The sequence below is a fragment of the Uloborus diversus genome, chromosome 10, assembly GCF_026930045.1.
Source record: "Uloborus diversus isolate 005 chromosome 10, Udiv.v.3.1, whole genome shotgun sequence".
Lineage (NCBI taxonomy): Eukaryota > Metazoa > Arthropoda > Arachnida > Araneae > Uloboridae > Uloborus > Uloborus diversus.
This window is the reverse complement of record NC_072740.1, coordinates 10,551,033-10,571,781: the sequence shown is the minus strand read 5'-3', so window position 1 is coordinate 10,571,781 and position 20,749 is coordinate 10,551,033. Positions and strand designations below refer to the sequence as shown.

At 32.0% G+C, this 20,749-nt stretch overlaps 1 protein-coding gene across 1 annotated transcript; it reads right to left on the bottom strand.

Annotated features, from left to right (window-relative positions):
* Positions 1–1,639: 1,639 nt before the first annotated feature.
* On the bottom strand, positions 1,640–19,926 carry LOC129231648 (N-acetylgalactosaminyltransferase 6-like). Its single transcript, XM_054866012.1, has 6 exons — positions 19,718–19,926; positions 15,844–16,040; positions 7,108–7,274; positions 5,676–5,864; positions 3,875–4,052; positions 1,640–1,775 (listed from the first exon to the last, which is right to left on the bottom strand). The coding sequence occupies exons 1-6, from the start codon at positions 19,913–19,915 to the stop codon at positions 1,640–1,642; spliced, it is 1,065 nt and encodes a 354-aa protein (XP_054721987.1). The 5' UTR covers positions 19,916–19,926.
* Positions 19,927–20,749: the final 823 nt, after the last annotated feature.

The following is a 20,749-nucleotide window of genomic DNA, read 5'->3' as shown; positions in this document are numbered from 1 at the left end:
TTTATGGTACCGTTAGGGGTTCAGCAAATTTTCAAAATTGAAGCTCCAAAAAAGCAATTGTAACGATTTTCGATGTTGTTAGAAAGCGAGGTGCTTGGTAGTTCTCCCCTAGAAATATTTCGGAATTGAAGTCCTAAAAATGAGATTTGAGGCGTTCCGTTTTGGAGGGGGGGGGGGGGGATAGGGCTTCCGAAGCGTAGCATTTTGAAGACTTTCTTATTTTTAGACCCACATAGGAAAACTAAAAAAAGGGGGGGGGGGAGGAATAGGAGGTAGGGAACGTACTGATTAATAATCCGCAACTATTGAAAATTTTTATTTTAAGGTTCTTTTCAAAGCAAATTAGATTTTTTCCCAACATTCTTTTTTTCTTATTAAAATTACTTCGTTCTTTCCCTTTCTTTAATAAAAAGGAATGTTTTTGAAAAATATTATACTCAGCCGTCGGGTGGGGGGGGGGGACGACGACACCGGTGCCATCTCCCCATTGGTTGCGCCACTGGTGCGAAGCCCTAGCGGCCTGTCTACTGAGCCAATCAAGCCAAAATTTTTGATGCACTCGAGATTGTGATGATTTTAAACAACGCCGTGCTCATTGTTACGGTTACAATGAAGGAATTTCGAATGGCAAAACCCCTTTTTTCCTTGCGCAAATTAATCAGCGTATTGAAAAGCCATAAACGGCGTTGAAGCGATTGACAAGTAGCAACGTTGAGCCCCAGGCTAAGAAAACATGCTTTACACACTGCATTTTACAGAAGAACAGCTTGAAACTCTTGACTTGAAGCCAAAATAAAACTTAGTTATAAGTCAACGTTCAAACTTTGATACAAGCGTACAAACTTGTTTAAAACCCTATAGTAATTGCCAATATAAATATATTGCATAGATAAATCTTGTAAATAAATATCATTTTTGGCTCGTGGTGCGATCTGTATTTTTTATGTAACAAAATATAATTGCATTTAAAGCAAAGAGCTTCACAGTAGATATTTATTGTGAAAACTGGACTGTGAAGAAGGAAATATTGGAATGTGCTGAAAAATCTTAAAGACTCGAGTTTTTGGTTAATTTCACGAAACTTTTGCGGTTTATGCGCGAACTAAAACTAAAAAGAATGTAAGTAAACTTTTAGTTGTATGAAAACAGTGTTTGAAGAAAGCGTTTGAGTGATATTAAGGAAAAAAAAAAGTCATTTGTATCTTTATAAACATTTTGAAATTTAACCTTTTTTTAAACTTTTTTTTTCTCTCAAAATTTCAAGCTCATCTAGAACGTTTATGTTTATTTATTTTAACCCCCCCCCCCCCGTATTGCCAACACACAACTTTTTTTGCCATTAGAAGTTGATGGTTGAAACTTATCCATTTTTTGGTCCACCAGAGTGTCTGAATTGATTAATGCAAGAATTTTGGCTGTTAATAATACAGTTTAGTCTAGATTAGAATAAAAATCTTGTGCAACATTTTAATAGCCGATTTAAAGGTGAATACTGATCATGAAATTTTTTTTATTGAGTTTTACATTTCAAGTACTGATAATAAATTGTACTAAAATGCAGCTCTAAATAATCGAACGAAGCAGACATAAAAATAAAACAGCTGATGCTCACATCATTTTGATCCTCTCGCATTCTTTTTTATCTAGCTTCTTCCCCAGCAAGAAAAACAAAATTGGAAGCAAAGAATTTTTCTTCTGCTTCAACTGAACTTTCTTTGGTTTGAACTAAACGTACTGACATTTTGCTCTGCTTTTTGTGGACTGTATCTGACAGGCTGAATCATATTAAATTTTGTGATATATCTCCGAATTCTTTTGGAGGTTTCTGGAGTATGTATATTTGATGATTAATGCTGTTTTCACACCTAAAGAATAAAATTTCTGTTTTCGGAATAGATCTCAAAACTAATGGAAGTATATTTCGATATTGGTTGATATTTTCTGCGTAGACGTTTTGGTTCAATAAATATTTTATTGCCACAGCATAGAAGCTAGTTCTTTAAGAATTACGGTTTTATTCAACATATTCTCGAAAAAGTAAGTGACTTGTTTTGGAGAATTATTTTTACTGCTTGTAAAACTATACTTTTTATGAATGCTGAAAAAAAATGCATCAACATAAAAAAACAGTAATCTTTTTGTACTTCTGAAAGCAAAGTTAATTTGATTACTCGTACTGTTTAATTACATTTTAATGGGCTTTGGGACTCATAAAAGACCGACACTAGATGATATAAAAAAATGATTTAAAAACTCTTTGATATCGAGAATAGGAAAAACCTGGATAGAAAGATGGCAGAATGGAAGAATGCTTTGGTATAGTTTTGATATGTATCGATTGTAAGTAGTTTTCCTGTGTTTAGAGAGAAAAAATGGTTAAAATCCATAAATGACTGTATTGTAATCCGTAATACCTCCCCTAACCCCCCACCCCCATTTTTTAACAAGAAAATAGCTCTTTTTGAAGAGTACAAACAATTTCCTTACCTTTTGTGACACAAAGACAAAAATTTAACTTAGAAAGAACATATATAATAGCTTGCAAAAGGTTTGAGATGATATGCTTTTTTGTCCTAAATTTTGCTGTAAGCAAAATTTCTTTAGGAAATATATTACTAATTTATAACCCTTTTAAAACTGCTAAAATGCACCGTTATAATAATTGATTTATGCATTAAAAATTCCTAAATTCACAAAAGTACTCAGAAAAAGGTTTGAGATCGTTCAGTTCTTCAGGATTTTCATGAAATTAGTCGTCTTAATCAAGCGCAATACAGCAATATTCAGTATTTAGTTACATATCCCTTAACTTTGAGGACTGCAGCTTATCGTCTGGGCATACAACTAACAAGGCGTTCTAAGCTGGACACATATTTTTGCCCAGTCTGATCTTGAAGGAGTGCTGACTTTAAAAAATTCTTCCAAGTCCCGACGTTTCTTCCGATGTGTTTCTAAAGTTGTTAAATGGACTAAGGTCACATGTGACTTACTCGCAGTCAGTCCAAAATTTGAAGCTCTTCCAATTTGTCACAATTTGGAAGTGTGCTTGGGATCATTATCCTGTTGAAATATCCATATAGGAGGCATCTTTTTATGAACCTTTCGAATTGTTTTTATGAGCATTTTTTTTATGATCTCGTCGATGTGTAAGAAAGGAACGATGCCATCCTGATGGAATGCTCCCGATACTATTACTGATATTTTTTCTTTTACCATCATTAAACTTGTTGACTATGTTGAAAGCAGTTGATTCTGGAATTCGAAATAGCTTTTATGGAGTTTAAGGAACTAAATTTTAATATCAAAGCCAGGAAAAGTATCCGAACTCACATAATCCCTTAGTGATAGGAGCAGAGGAATTTCTCTTTTCTAACCTCTGATCTAGCAAAGCTTTTGTGTGTGTGTGTGACCACATAAAATTAGGTCAAACACTAGAAACATGAATTTAATCAGATCGTCTCAAAACATTTTTTAAACAATAATCAGTTAAGCATTATTTGTGCAAAATGCCAAGGGCAGATCTTTTAAGCATGAGCATAGCTGTCGGGCTAAAGCACCAAAATACTAAATTCTTAAAAATAAAAATAAATAAATAGATAAATAAAAATCCCGTTAATAGGTTAAAACTAAGAAACCTTATAGCACAAAATTCTTATTACCAAGCCCTGCTACTTTACAATCTTTAAGAATAAGAAAGCTAGAGTAAGAATAAAAGTTATAGTACCATCGGAGTATTTAAAATTTATGTTCGATAAACCGAATTTGTGTCCGCAATGACAATATATCCCTCGGGTGACCGATTGATTTGTAATGTAAATAAATAAAAAATAAAAAAAAAATCAGGGGATAATGAAGAAATTCGCAATTGTCCTACCTGAATGGTTCTGCTGTATTCTTCAGATCTTCTGGCAAAAGAGGCAAACGTTTATAGTACAATTCCCAATCAAACGCGCCTCTAGCTCCTTCATCTTGGGCCCGATAAGACAACGTTTCAAAATCAATTACATCTATGAAGGGACAAGTTACGTACGTTCTGTCTTTCGCAATAGGATCTGAAAATACATAATGACAAGTGTTACAGAACACTAAAAAAATTCCGAAACGTTACTGAGTATTTCCATGTAACGTTTCGGGATTTCAACAGTTTTCATCCACTTCCTGGAAAAATCAAATATCACTGTCAAAACGTTTCCTGAATTCCTACAAGTTTCACGAATGCAGACTTTTCACTATTGTGAAGAATATTTTTAGCTCCCAGTTTAAAGATTGGCTGAGCCTATTTATAAAGTGTATCGGCTTCGGTTCGATTGCGGCACATCTTGACTGATTAAGCTACCAAAGGGAGCGAATAAGTCCATGGACTACGTAGGTTTGCAAGAATTGCAGGTGAACACAGCTCTTGATACTTGCTTGCAATTCTGACTTAGCTTTAGGCCATGTTTGTAATGCTGCTTTTGAAACTTCCGTGATAATTCAGGAAGGTGGCAAGCAATTATATTAAAACTACAAAAGTTTGCTCTACAATACCAGAAACACGACTGGCTTTAAACGGGAAGATTTCTGAATTTTTTAGGAGCCTTCCAGGATCATTTCAGGAAGGTAACTGAATTTAAGAGGAAAACCTTCCCGGTTTTTTCAAGTTATGTTACTGGCAGAAATTAGGCACATCAGCTGCCCATTATTTTCCAAGAACGTTTCTAAATTGTTTTTACAGTGAAGTAAAGATGCAAAAAATGTCATGGCAATGAAATAGAAATTAATTTTTTTTTTCTTATGAATGTCATCCAAATGCTGCTGCATTAATTTACAGTCAACTATGTATCATTTGACGAAATATCAATCCCTCGCTTTTCACTCGGTGCCGGTGCAGCTCTATCACGTCTATTATTTAGTGACAAGTGAGGGGATTCACTGTTATGCGAGTGGGAAAGATTTGGTGTACAAATATTTCTGCAAAAATGCCAAAGATACCAATCAATAAAGTATTGGAAGAATTGAATAAATACCAGAAAAGTAAATACGGATTTAACACGTTTTATAGCACGGAATTGGCAGATTACTGCAGACACGCGTTTCGAGGTTTCAAGGAACCTTGTTTTCAATGCAATGAAGTGTGAGCTTTAGGAATAAAAGTCATCCGAAAAAAGCGAATGACTTTTCATCCTAAAAGTCGCTTTTCTCGGATGAGTATTCACCTTGAAGCTCACTGTTCGTTGCATTCAAAAGGAATTTCTTGAAACCCCGCAACACGTGTCAACAGTAATTTGCAAGTTTTGTGAGATAAAACGTTGTTGTATCTTATTTTACAATAAGTATTGCGTTTGATTTTAGCGGAAGATACTCAAAGTTTTTTTTTTACAATAAAATATATTTACTGAGAGCCTTTTCGTAAATAATGATTCAGAATCTGATATTTGAACACGGATAAAACAGATAAAATCGTAACAATTTTAATGAATTTGCTCCAAAAATTAAAAAAAGGTAATGAAAAAAATGTTTTTTTTTATTACCTTTAGTACTGTGTATTTTATTTTGCAATTTGTATTAACTAGATTTTTAACTAAAACCTAGTTATTGTATTTTTATAAGCGTTAAAAATGAAAAGAAATCACATTGCGAAGTTTTCTAGCATTGTGTCATAGATTACTTTATTATCATTCAAAATTGAAACTTACCAAGTAAAGGGGGCAACCAATTGACATTGGCTTCTGTGTGAGAATCAAGGAACAAAAGAACTTCACTTTTAGCTGCTTTTGCACCAAGTAGTCTCGCTCTTATTAAACCTTCCCTCTTTGAAGCTCGAATGATTTTCACTTTTGAAAAATGTTGTGCCACATATTGATCAAGAGGCGTTTTTAGTTGAGCTGAAATCATTGGAATCACTCGATTAAACGAATTTTATAGAAAAAATATTGTGACACATTTTTAGCAAACTTAAAGACAGCAGAAGATATTATTAATATCAATTAAATTATCATTAATATCATCTTAGTGGATGCTGAAAAATGTTCTGCATAGAAAACATTTCACAGCCCAGGAGAGAGCAGTGAATTTTATAACAGTACTTTTCTTGAAATCTTATTTTTGATGTTTTTTTCTCCTGAATATTAATACTATAAAGTATTAATAGGAAATTGTAACCTTTAAAATGAAAAAAGAAAGAAACAAAAGTTTTCTTTAAATGAACTATTGAAATATTTAAAAAATATTTTTAAATAACAAAGTGTTTGCTATTTCTTGTAAATTTCTTTGAAAACAGTCAATTAAGAGAAAATTGCAATTATTAATTTCGCAAAATTTAACTTGTCCAGTACGAAGTGAAACTTCATCTTCTTAAGAAAAGTTGTTATGCAGGATCTCTTAATATTTTTCTGTTTTATTGTTATTATGACAAAAATATTTTACACTAGTAAACTGTAGGATCAAAGTGAAATAAAATATTTCACGTCGTCCCATTCACTTTGCGCATGTATAGTCCATCTCACACTATTGTTGGTGTTCGGCAAACTAAGAAAACCGATTATACATGTTTTTTGCAAAATTGTAAACAAACAACGAAGCTTCACGAAGAAAACTTGTTTCTTCAATGCTTGATTTTAGCAAATCTGGCTTTTATTATTTTTAATCAGTTTCGAGATATATTTGTTCGCAAACAAACGGCAACAATCATGATGTGCATAACAAATGTTTATATAAATTGAAATAAAAATAATCCTTTAAAAAAATACTGTTCTGAAGAGCAGTAGGACGTAGCTAATATTTGCATTATTTGAAGAAGACATTTTAAAATGTACAATAACAAGAAATATTTCAGACCAGCTCAACAATATTATACAATGAGCAGTCAATATTGGATTTTTTTTTCTTATCATACAGTTCAGTCTTTAGAGGTGACTGCTATCTAGCTGGAATCAGCTACACATGCAATTTTATAATTAAAATATTACCAAATAGGTAGAACTGCAGACAAAGTATACTATTTTATCATTTTCCTCTGCTCCTTTATCTCACTTTACCCCAAGTTCACCAAAATTTTAATGTCTTCTGCTTATCTCTGAAGGCAATACATAAAAATATGTTTCAATATTAGGTGGTTACTTTTCTTACCTTTATTGCTAAAATCATCCACTAAAATTATTTCTTCTATCAGTTCATCAGGTGACCTGTTCACTATGCTCGTAACAGTTCTAAGAAGGGCAGTCCAATGTTCATTATGAAAAGGGATTACTATGCTAACTTTCGGTAATTTTGAGAGGTATTCCTTAGATTTACAGCTGAAAAATATGTAAAGAAAGCACAAAGTTAAAGTGATGTCTCAAAAGAACTATTATTGAGATTCAATAAAATATTTTTTCAGTGATTGAAAATTATTTGAGTTTGGGGGAGGGAGTTGTCATTCGGGAGTTCAAAGCAGCGGGGCTCCAACAAACATTCTTGAAAAATTATTTTATTTACAGAAATGTTTTTTGCTTAATTTCAAATTTGCAACGGATTATCACTTTGTATGTAAAACAAATATCATTGAAGATGAATTTTGTTAGTCATTGTTTTAAATCAAATTTTGAAACTTAAAAGCAAGGTAATACATAACATAATGCATTTCATTAAATGAAATATTGCATGAATAAAATTTCTTATGAAATAATCATATTTTTCTAACTTATAAATGAATAATTTCTCGTTTATTTTGTATAGATAATCATAATCAGGCCTGACATTATTGGAGATGTTGGGTTTATTTCAGCCCTGTGCTTATTAGAAACCAGTAACAGTATTACGTGCTGATAGTTTCTTCTATTTTTACGGAACAATTACACAAAGCCTGCTTCAAGAGGATTGTAGCATTTAAATTTATCGTCAAAACTTAATTGCCTCGCGAGCAATATGTAAATAAATATAAGTCATTAATCTCAAAAAGATAAATGTTTTAAAGCATTGTGAGTTTGGAATCCACGCAATGTAATAAAAGAGTTGTTTTACAAACAATTGTTCTAGAGACTTAAAAGCTCCAATGATGGTGAAACGTAAATTGAGTGAGCATGAGCAATGTTTGCTGGACGGGAAAAATTTTTTTTAAGTATCCAGGACAGTAGCTGATCATGTGCTTCATGAAAACAAAGTCAACTCGGACAAGACAGCTTATAGACCGTAGAAAAGTTAGCTTATATAGTTAGAAAGAGAGAGAGAGAGAGAGAGAAATAGATAGGGAGAGAAAGAGAGATAAAGAGAGAGGGATAGAGAGATAGAGTGAGAAAAAGAGAGAGAGATAGAGAAAAAGAGAGAGAGATAGAGAAAAGAGAGAGAGATAGATAGAGATAGAGAGGTAGAGAGATAGATCGAGAGAGAGAGAGAGGAATTTTAAGGCTACTGCTGGTTATAATTTATTAAGGTCTGATTATTGAGGTGCCAAAAATAAAAATTTCGAGATAATCTGTTCAGATGGTAGGAGAACCCCTCTTCTGCGTTGGTGCTAGGGATAGTACTATTAGCCTTGGTAGGTTCTGCTATACAGCTCGATTTAGAAAATGAATTCAACGAAAGCCTACCAAGGATCTGAACTTCAAATGCGTTTATCTCAAAACTTTAAAAAGTTCTTTTATATACCTTTGCTTCTCACTGCCAAAATTTCAGAAAAGTAGAAAATAGTATGTTTCATTATCCTATTGTAAACTGTGCAGATGAAAAGTTGGTAAAGATTTTCTAAAGTATAATTCGTTTTCTAAAATCCTTATATTTACATTTAGCAAACTTTCGATCACAGGAATTAGTTTTACAAAAATATATCTTCTTCTGAGCAAATTAGTAAAAGATTAATATTATCTTACCCTTTTCAATGATGAGGGTTCTCTTTTGTACATAAAAATGACTGAATCAGACATAAAACAGGAGTACGAGGAGGAAAGGGGGTCATGGCGCAGACTGTATTGCTGAAATGTTTTGGGTGGTTCATTTTACAGGGTTTGTACTTCATTGCCGGGGTGGGGGGTCTGGCTCTTGGGGGAATTTATTGAATTTTAGGGGTTCTTTTCGAATAATTTAGACTGTTATTGGAAATAAAAGTATAATTTTTTAATTTCTTATTTTACTGTTAGATTCAAACGATTTGCAACCATTTCATTAATTTTTTAAAGCATGCGTTTTACAAAGTCAATATATTAAATTATTTACTCAGTGAACTTTTCATAAAATTGTAAGAAAAATAAGTGATGTGATTTAATGTAAGTGGAATAAATATCTGAAACAAAATATCCTTTTCTGACGCAAATAAGGTTTATTCATGATGCCACAGTCAGCTTTCAGGTAAATTGATATTTTAAATTACTCCCTATAGCATCACAGGAAAATATGGTCGACACATAAAATATTCAGAAAAATAAATTTCAGTTACATGAGCACTATTTTATTCAGTTTCTCATTGCTTATTATTTCATTTCAAAGTCATGTTTATTCATTTTATACCATTACTATAAAAACAAGATAGATATTCAAATTGCTGTTTGCTTGAATAAATTAAAAAAACTGCTCGCTCGGAACTAACTTAAACCGAGCGTATAAAACTTGTTCCAGACTGTTTCCCGAATTTGGTTTATGCTATTATACTTAATAGAGGGCAAACTGAATTTTAAATTCAAATACACTTTCTGATAATAAAGTCTACATTCAGCATTTTTGCAATAAGCTAGTAGCTTAAGGTAAAAAAAAATCGCCAAGTTATACGCTTTTTATGCAAAGCTCATCCACGAAGAAGACCGTTTAGAAACACCCCACGTCTTTAATATTCTAGACGGGAGTCGAATACGCATTCAAAAAAGTCGCTTTAAAAGAAAAGCCACTCATTCAGCAAAGTCGAAAGACGATCATATGGCTTTTAAAGGAAATGAAACGGCGAAAGTAAAAAAAAAGTCTTTAAAAGAATGAAGCAACTAAACCATAAGAATCAAGAACACATACGTGATCTAAGGGCGCTTAGGTGGGTTATTTTCTTTCCTGTTGTAGTAGCCTTCGTTTAGATGGAGCCTCTTTAATTTTATTTTTCTCTCTCTCTTTCGAAGCACGTTACTTTAAAAGCATTATTTTTGTCGCAGGAATTCAGAATTTTGTATCTACTTAGGGACTTAGACAATACTTTTTATACGCATTTTAACAAACTTTCACAAAGGTAAAAATTGCAGAACAACATGCAATTAACTTTTTGTCTCATAGTTGAAAACTTTAAAAACAGTCGTTAAAGTTGCGTGCATTCCATTACTAGCAGCAACATTTTGGAAAAAAAATAATTTAGCACGGAAGTCCCTTTCAGACATATTTGCAGAGAAAAGCGTTTTTAATTAAGAAAAAATCCTCTAAAAGCTTACTGCTAACATACTTCATACTTAAAAAACAATGCAGGCAATCTCAAGAAATCTTTTCTTCTTCAATATAAGGTACTACATTTCATAAAGGATTAAAACTATAAGTATTAATAAAGTAAATAAACACATAAATCAAAGCAGTTTCTTTCTATAACTTTTATAATTATTTTAATATTTATATTTTTGATGAGTAATCAAGAACATGTTGGGAAATAAAGAGAAAAAAACTGTAGATTGAATTATTACCACAGAGAGTGAAAATAACGTTTAGAGATAAAGTTTTGTGGGTTGATGTACTGTTGGAACAATTTGTGATACACAATCTTGAATCTTTAAAATGAAGACTTTTAGCTTTGTTCGATTTGAAAGTCAGAAAACTTCCTAGGATCAAGCATCTCCCAGTAAAGTATTATAGTTGTAGGTAGCATAGGGGAGGGTGGCCCAAAGCGGGTAGGTTTTCGAAGATTGCTCAAAAATTGTAGTTTTTGGATTTTTATCGAAACAATTTCGGTTTCATTTCCTAGCAGGGTTCTTGAACTTCAAAATAAAAAGTGGTTTTTGTATTATTTCAAACCCAATACTTTTATTTATCATCAAACATTACAAACACTTGAAAAACCCGCTTTGCCCTACAAGGGGGCACAAAGCGAGTGAGCTTAACTAATTGTGATTTGATATATTTGCCAATCAAATATGAAGTTATAAATTATTAAATTAATTGACTAGCTACCAGTCATTATAAAAAAAAGTACATAAAGTGCAATACTTATCCAATTTAAAGTCAAGACATATGTTTTTAAAACATAAAGAAATAACTGATTAAATTAATAGACTAATTCATTGACATCATAAAAAATAACTTTTTGAAGTTATACTTATCCAATTGAAATCGAAAATCTAAGTCAGCACGTGTGACAAGAAATTATAAAAAAATACATGATGAAATCCTATACCCGGTTTGCCCGACCCGCTTTGCCCCAAAACACGTTTTTTATTTCAATAATTATAACCTTAAACTTAATTAAATTTTAACTTAATTTACCCTTGAAATTAACCTTTAAATTAATTTACCTTTAAATAACCTTAAACTTAATTTTTAGTTATTCGTTAATTTAAAAAAAAAAAAAAAGAAAAAAAAAAACGAATTGACCATCGTAGTTTTTAGGTGCATGGTGTCAGAAAAACGTAATATTATTGGCGATAAAAAAAAATTTGGTCTTCGATTAATCACAAGTTAAAAAACTTCATTTTTTTAAAGAAATGTACCTTTTTTTTTAAATTTTAAGCCTGGTTGCGCCATGCCGCTTCACTGCTGCTTTACTGGGACTAGGGTTGCCATTGGTGACTAAAAAGGTGACTTTTGCGACTATTTCTTACCTTAGGCGACTATGGCGACTTTTTTTAGCAAAAAACAGGCCAAAAAAGACTATTTTTAAAAAAAACGGCGACTTTTTGAAATAAAAAGCGACTATTTTTTCATATTTTATGAAATTCATTGAAAAAGAAATAGGAAGAACGATTTTGAGCCAATCAGTTGCATTCCAACACACTATGGAGATTGCATCATACAGTTTTCAGCCAATAGCGTTTCGCCGCGGCGAACGCGTCGATCTACTGAGGTCGAATTCAAATGTAAAAAAAAAAGGGGGGATGGGGTAGAAAGATGATCTGAGCTAAAAGAATCTTCTTTTGAACTTTCCCTTTATTCACTGCTATTTTGTTCCTGTTAAACTATTTTTAGATTGTTTTCTGTTAGTCCAAGGATTGCAGTTTCTTATTTGTGTGTTTAAAAAAGATCAAGGATTGTAGTTCCAGGATTTTGATAGCAGCCGATGTGAAATAAATACATTCAAGTAAATGTTAAAAAAATATTATTTACTTTATATTATAACAGGGATAGATCGCCGCTTTTTGTCTTGGTTTTTAAAGACTTTTTTCCCGATTTTTCTCGGAAATTTTAAAATTTTTAAATCAATCAAATTTTTAAGTTAAAATATCATCTTTTTTTCTTTTTTAAGGATAAAATTACTTTAATATGCCTCCCACCATCTTACCCGAAAAAAAAACGTAAGTTCTGCGAAACCAAAACTAAAAACATAATGCACATTGTGATTTTTTTCCCCTAAAGCTCAATTTCCGTTTTCTGTAATAAAATTGCATTATTAATAATGATCTCCAGTGCTTTGACTTAAGTTATCCTAATTTGTACGGCAAAAACATAAAGTCGTTCTTTGTTAACATTCTAGCGTCGAACACGTGCTTCGCCGAAAATTGCATGACGTGTTCGAAATTGAAATCTTTTAGCATCCGGTTAGTGTTTGAACTATTTTAAAAGGTCTTAGATATTTTAACTTATGCTATCTTAAAGCAATTTTTTTTTTATTTCAATAATTTCTTATTTTTTTAAAACTTTGTTCTTAAGTTGTTATTAGTTACGTATTTTCGTACAAAAAACGAAATTTCAAACTAGCAAACTTGTTTATCTTCAAATATATTCTCAAAATAAATATTTTCAAAGCTACTCTAATTTAATTTTATTGTTTTTTAAAGTTCACATAGAAATGAACGTAACTAAAAATTGAACTCTAGGAGAAATTCATATAAAAATGAAAATTTGACTCCTTTTAGCTGGAAACTGCTTCAAGTGATCACTAATAGCACTAAGATATAAAATGTAAAAAAATGAAATGAAAATTGATTTAACAATTAACAACAGTCATAAAGTTACTAGAATGTTCATGTATTGGTTTGCAATAATTATGTTTAGCTTATTAGGTAATTTAAAATATGTTTTCACATGTAGAAGTCTGATAACATTACATCAGCATCTGCTAAAAAAAAAAAAAAAAAAAAACTGTCACTACAGGAACATAAACTGGTCCTTGCCCTAAAAGTTAGGCTAAGAAGTAGAACTGGCCCTGCCATTATTTAAGAATTTTTTAAGATGTTTTGTTTGACGTTGTCATGGTGCCATGTTCACATGTGCCCCCCCCCCCCCGCTCCCCTGTACTAGTTTGTTTTTTACTCTGCTTATTTCAAAAGCCATTTTACCTATTACATTAATTACTTTCGATATATAGCTACTGCTTAATTATTACATTTAAATAGTAGTATGAAAAAACTGTCTCATTTTAGTTCACAGTTCTTAATTTTTAAAAAAGACTAGACTTAGAAGTACACAAATCAACGATCAGTATTGAAAAAAAAAATCAACATTTAAATGTATTGACAATTTTAAATTTAAAATGCATGGGAAAATGTCAATACTGCATCTGTGAAAGATGAGTGGAAAGTATTACAATCAGAATTTTCTTCCCCATCTATTAATGATCAGCATGAAAGAGTTGATCATTTTTGGAGAGATGCTCTAAACAAGAAAACTCTTCTTGGACAACTAAAATATCCTTTACTTAATAAACTTGTCAAAGTTAGCTTATGCTTGTCTCATGGAAATGGAGACGTGGAGAGAGGATTCTCTATTTCAAAAAGAATCCTAGCTGAAGATAAGTCAAAAATGTCTGAGCAGATGCTTAATGAAAGACTTATTATAGGAGACGCTTTGACGAAATACCAACATGTAGGCGAGGTAAAAATAACAAAGGAACTTTTAAAATTGGCATATGAGGGCACACAAGTCATATGAAAATTATCTGGAAGAACAAAGAAAGTTGAAGGAGCAGACTTTGAAAGAAAACAAAGAATGTGAAGAGATGATTGAAAAAGAGAAACAGAGAGAAGAAGAAACAAAGAGCAAAGCACAATCAATTAAGCAACTGGAAGACAAAGCAAAAATAGCTGCTCAATAAAAGAAATCCAATCAAGAATCTTCAGATTCGCTATTAAAATTAGCAAATCAACGACTAAAATCAGCTATTAAGAAAAATGATTTTTAGAAATTAGAGTAGCACAGGGGATGATAGAAGGTGCAGAGAAGTTACGAGAAAAAGAAAGAACTGTAGAACGGAAAGAAACAAAGCTAAACCATATTCAGTAAATTACCGCCCTTTAGCCAGGGCTAAAGCAGAAATACATGAAATACACCGCCAGCTCAGTCATTTCCAACCGAGGACTGCAGTTTCGTGCTTATTAGCACTCATCAGCCCGGCGCGGTGTATTTCATGTAAACCATATTGTTAACAAAAGAAAATCAAGTTTAGTTGATATTTATATAGCTAAAAAAATCAAAAAATAACGAAATTTTCTATTTTGTCATCAATGTGTTTAATGAAGGATTTTTAATCATACGGCGTTTAAATCTCTGTTTTAATCACACTCAAACTCGATTTATAATTCCTTTTTGTCTTGACTTTTAAAAAAAGATCTTCATTAAATTTTCTTTTATTATTAGTACCATTAAAAATGCTGAATGAACCAAGTTAATCTCGGAAAATAAATATTATGTTTGGGAAAATAAGTTTTTATTTTCTTGTAGTTAATATAGGTAGTCATCTTTTGATTGTGTGACACAATGTATTTTTTGAATTTGTAAGTATTTAAAAAATATTGGAAAAATCAACTTCATTACTATTCTGAGAGTTGCTTTTTTGAAGAAGTAGTTCCAGTAAAAAATGTTGAATGATGTTAAAACACATGTTAGATCTGAGAAATTAAGTTTTGATTATTTTCTTTTTTTGCATTTACTATAAATAGCTATGTTTTAAGATTTTCTGTTGTGTGATTTTGTTACACTAAGTATTTTTTGAGTTAGTAAATAGTTAAAAGATATTGAAAAAAGCAACTAAATGGGTGAAAAAAGCAACTTAATCATTGTGCTGAGGAGACTATTTAGGCGACTTTTTTTACAATTTAGGCTACTAAAACAACTATTTTGAAGCAAAATTTGGATGGCAACCCTATGGGACTGATTAAAACTCAGGGGTGTTCGGGTAAACACAACATACGTATGCATCGCCGCTGACACAACATTCGGAGACATACGAAGGTCTACCCGCTTTGGGTCACACTCCCCCATATGTTTTACCCTTTTTTTTACTGTGCATGATCTTGGATTTTTCAATAATAGAAGATGCATTCCCAAATTAGTTTTTTACTTGGTGACTTTTCTGTTTGTGATGAACATCTTAGCTAACTAACTATGACAGGTTCATTTTGCTTAAGTTTGAAATTCATACATGAAAGTTGAATCTCATCCCCTTCTTCCTCCAAAAAAAAAAAAAGAGGACCTCATTTGTCACTACAGTAAAACCTGTTAATTTGACCACCCTTGTTAGTTCCCCGCCTGCCTAAGTTGACCGCTTTTGTCAGGTACAAAATTTGTCCTTTAACCATATATATCAACCTCCATAAGCTGACCTCCTTTCTAAGTTGAGCACTAAAGTACTGCACCGTATGTGATCAACTTAAACAAGTTTTACTGTATTCGAAAACCAGATAAGTGAATGATCAAACATTTTTTATAAACAACCAAAAATCCATTAAATAGTGGTAATCATATTTAAGTAAATTATCAGTACCATTGCTCTGCACTTACCTTGGATGTCTGATATCGGGAAGTGTTCTATTCAAAGCAATGAAATCGCTGACTAGAGCGTTAAATCCATTTGATTTGTATAATTCGTCTTTGGTTCTGTCTAACCCAGGTGGTAAGGAAAACGCAGTCCCATGTTCTCCTGGACCAATAGGAATACTGACATTTCTTGGTTCAAACCACGACTTTCTCACTGGCACCTTCGGGTAATAAGAAAGCACATAGAATTTTTTAATTTAGAGGGAAAACAAAATTTCCGAACGTGTGTATTTAAAAAAAACATTTCTCGATTTCAAGAAAGCTACACACAATACTCGTCGCAAAAAGAAATATTTTCAATCACATCTATAAACCTGGCGGAAAGGTACAACGTACTTAGTTGAGTGAAATCGTCCTTTCTGGAGCGCTTGTCTGTAATTTTTTTTAAAGCATGAAAAAAGGCTTTACGTATAGTAAAAATGTCACTAAAAATAAATAATTAAATAAAATAAATATTGAAAAACGGAACACATGAAATATATGTATTAAGATAGGAAAATATGGGAGTCAGTTTGTCTATTGGTCGGTCTGCCTGTACTCCTCTCTTCTTGCCCGCCAAAAACAAAAACTTTTGAAGAATTAATCTAATTCAACAAACGTTTTTGTTCAGTTCTAAAGATGCCTGTCATGTCATTTCATTTTTATGTTCAGATTTGAGCACTGTTTCGTTTAATTTTTAATGCCCAAAAAATTTACACATTAGCACATACAGTGAAATGTAAACAGAACCTGAATGAAACTATGGAAGATTTTAAAGGTGGATTAACTTCAAATCACCTGAGCCCAGTGACTCAGTGGTAGCGCTCCCACGCTACAGGCCCGGGTTCTATTCCCGGGTTGGGCATGGTTGACTCAGCCGTTCATCAATTCACTTGGTCGATAAAATGAGTATCAAGCGTACTTGGGAACCCAAAACTGGGGGTTCCACGTTAGGCTGACCACCTAAACAGAATATCTCCCATGCACCCCAGAGCCCCTGGTCAGGAAAACTTAGTTGAGAAAAGTAGGCTTTGGCCTTCACGTGTTGTCGTGGCACAGGGTTTGGTTTTTTACTTCAAATAAAAATTTATTTGAATTATGTTCCTGAAATCATTTTTAATGTTTTTTTTCAGTTATATTTTGAACATTTAAAAAATATTTCAATCATTTTTGCCTACATTAGTAATTTAAACCTATTCCCCTTCCAAAAAAAATCTTATCCGAAACAATGAAGATATTTGGAACATGTTATTAAATGCTTTGGTTCCAACAAAAAAGTTCTTACAAGAGGAAGAAATGCAATTTCCCGTAGACATGCAATGGACCCAAGTTCGAGATTGAATGATAGAATCAAAGTGAAGTGAACTCAAAGCGCAAATGATTTTATTGCGTACATAATTATTGAAAAGAATAGTTTTTATTTTATCTTTCAATATTCTTTTTATGTTTGTCTGGAATCTTTTCATGGTTTGTCATCGGGGAGGGAAAAAGAACTCGATTGGATGCGTTTTTTATATTTTTCTTATCGAAAAAGAAAGTGCTGAAAAGATTTTTTAATATGAATACACTTTAAATTTTTACTATTTTTTAAAATTAAAACTTTAACTATGATTAAAGACATTTTTCTCATGGCAAACTTGAAAAACTATCTCACTTTGTAGTTGATAAACAGTGTTTTTACGTCATTTGTTTATTTATTTGTACTTTTGAGACTCATAATTTTGAACTGACAGAAATAGTTCGAAATTCAGTCCTACAATTTGTTGCTCCAACGGTCGTACGCTTGAATGTCAGGAAAAAGTGCCCGAGTAAAAGAAAAGGTTTTTAATAAAAAGTTCATTTAAAGTTGAAATTTACTTAAGCATATATCGTCTAACAGTTTTTATATTTAAAAATAGTTTTATTTAAAAAAAAAAGAAAAAAAAATGTTTTTCAAAAATCCGTTATCAGTTATAAGAAAAGTATTAAGTAAGTTCGCCTAATATCTCGTTCATGATTCAATTGGCTACACATTTTGTGCTAGGAAAACTTTGAAATAATTCCAAAAAGTACTTCAAACTAAAAAAAGAACTTCTTTATTGTCAGTATAAAAACAAACTAAGCCACAGTTGATAAGTTCAAAAACATTGTCAAAAATTCAATTTTTACTTCAATGGAAAGAAGCAAGATCAATCGATACACTCGGGGCACTATTAAGTCGTTATTTTTTGATTATTGGTCACTCTGAGCACAGTTCGTGCAAATATGTGTAGCATATGTAGCACAAGACCATATCCTCCAGCCGATATTTTGATTGCGTAATAAAGATACCGTATTCCTAATAAAGCCAAACATGGCCTTATTGAGCTACACTCTACTTTTCCAGCTTTATCCAATCACAGGAAAAAAAACGTCAGTACATAGCGATATTTTCCTTTTTGTATTCGTCAACCACATAAATTCTGATTTCTAAAACAATTAACAACTTTTTTTATCTAGTAAACCAGACTGAACCATGAAGAAACAAAATTTACTGTAAAATGAGTTCAAGCAATTTTGAAAAGACTCTTTTGTAAAAACGGTTGCATCACTTTTACCTGTTGATATGAAACTGCATATTTATAATGCTTTATCACCAGTTAAACTTTCTGATGGCCATAAAACCACGTTGTCTCGTGTTCTTACTATCCCACTTAGAAATATGGGAGATTGGCCTTACTGATATACATGGCATTACTTGGCGCACCCACGTTATTTGAAACAACTTTCAGTCTTTGAAAATTCAGAGAGATATTTATACTTCTTACGTTGGAAAAATCGATGTTGTGTAGCGGAAAGTATAGGCTCGTTTAGTTTATGGAGCTTGTTAAATACAGTTTCTTTGTCTTCAATGCAATATTTTCTTCTCTTCCTTTTAGATAAGTTATTTGTGGGCCTTAGTATTGAATTTAGAAGAAACATTTAACTGAAGAGCAAGTTAATTTCAATACATTAAGTGCTTTTTTTAAGTTCAACAATCGTTTAGCGCAGTATAGCCTACTAAGGCTCTTGTGCCAAAAAACCCTATCAAAACAACCCATTTCTTTTAAGTAGCAATTTTTGAACTGATCTGCAGAACACTCATATTAAACATTGTAGGTTAAAAAAATATGTATTAGTATTTTAGATAGAAATATTGAACTATTTCATTTGTACGAGAAACATACGCGAGGTAACAACTACGTCATTTAAAACATATATTATTAGCATATAATAAAAGCATTACGCTTGCTTAGTCTTATGCATTTCTCATTATTTTGCGATTGAACAATTTTGTGTGATGTGAAAATTGAGGCAAATGATTCGCAACCAATGCTTTTCCTGGTTCCTAGAAAGACACGCAATGCATCAATAACTGTTTCGGCTTCTTTATAGTCATTTTTCCCAAGAAAGTAACAGCTTCCTCCCAAGGAAAAAAAAAGAACATCAATATAAACTTCAGAACCCAATGTATTTTGCTGATACTGAGAATTTACATTTATAGATTGAAGACATTTTCAAAAATGTTTCTAGTGATATGTAACATTATATTTATAATAAAAATGAAGAAAGAAGACAAAACTCAGTAAATTTAAAATGAAAATCTTATTTCTGTAGAAGTTCGACAAAAGTATGCTCCTATTTTTTATTATTTAAACGTAATTGCTAGCTTACATCTGAAAATTTATTCTCTTAATGCTTAATTTGATAACTGATCATTAGATCAAATATTATTATTATTTTCCGAGAAAAAGGGGTTACTACTAATTTTCTTCAACACTTTCAATAAAACTTTATGAAAAAAGGTAAAAAAAGTTAGAGAGATTAATACAACTGAAATATTGAGGCAAAAAATACAAACCTTGGCTTCTTTTAGAGAATTTTTTCCGGAAAAATTTACTCTTGTTGCAGAGCTTTTTTCGGGATCTTCAGCAATGATAATGAAAGATTGTAACTCTAATGTTGTGAAGAACGTTCTTAGTAGCATGCATGCACAAAACATTACTGCACATACAGTCAAAATAAGTTTTAACAGTCTCTTCCTTTTCCGACGAAACATTGCAGCATACGGTGGTCAGGAAGACATATGTAGCAAAATGATTCGGCAGAAAATGTTTTTTTTTTTTTGCTAAAAAGTACGTTCAGTAAAATAATTCGTTATCAAAAGCAGCTTACACGCAAACATCATTTTTATTAGATCTTTTGTAACAGTACCGATGACAAGCTTTTTGCTTTGATGAATTGCTTCAGAAAATAGTCTTCAATCTTTAAATTCTAGTAATACTTCAAGTAGCATATGTTGTTCCCAAATTTCGTTATCTTATTTTAGAAATGTTCAAAAGTGTCTTTCCTTTCAATAATATATCTCTTATAAGAAATACAAGCATTTTTCAACTGCGCACATAAAAAATGTAAACTTCTTTCATTCTTAACCAAACGTGAATTCAAAAATTGCAAGTCTTCTGCTATGGCAGCACCTAAAATAAAAACATGATGCATTTAGAACAAGGTGTTAAATTAAATAGTAGTTAATTAAACAGTAGTTTACAGTTTATTTATTTTTCTTAACTAATAAAAGGAATAAGCTAAAAAAAAAATAACCGAATTTTCAAAATTAATTTGAATTCTGAAATCTTGAATTCAAATTATGTTTTTCGCAATCACGAGTTGCGACAGGACCCTACTCATTGGTTACTACCCCACTAGCTTGATTTTAGAAACGGTTCCTGCCCCTCCTCTTAGGCGGTTACGTGTGTATAGTTGTGTATGTGTAGGCTTGTGTGTGTGCGTAGACCTGTGTGCATGTGTGTAAAGGCATGTGTGTGAGTGTGTAAGAGCGTGCGTGTGTCTTGGACATGGACGCCACCGACCAGGAGCAGCGGCTACCGAAAGA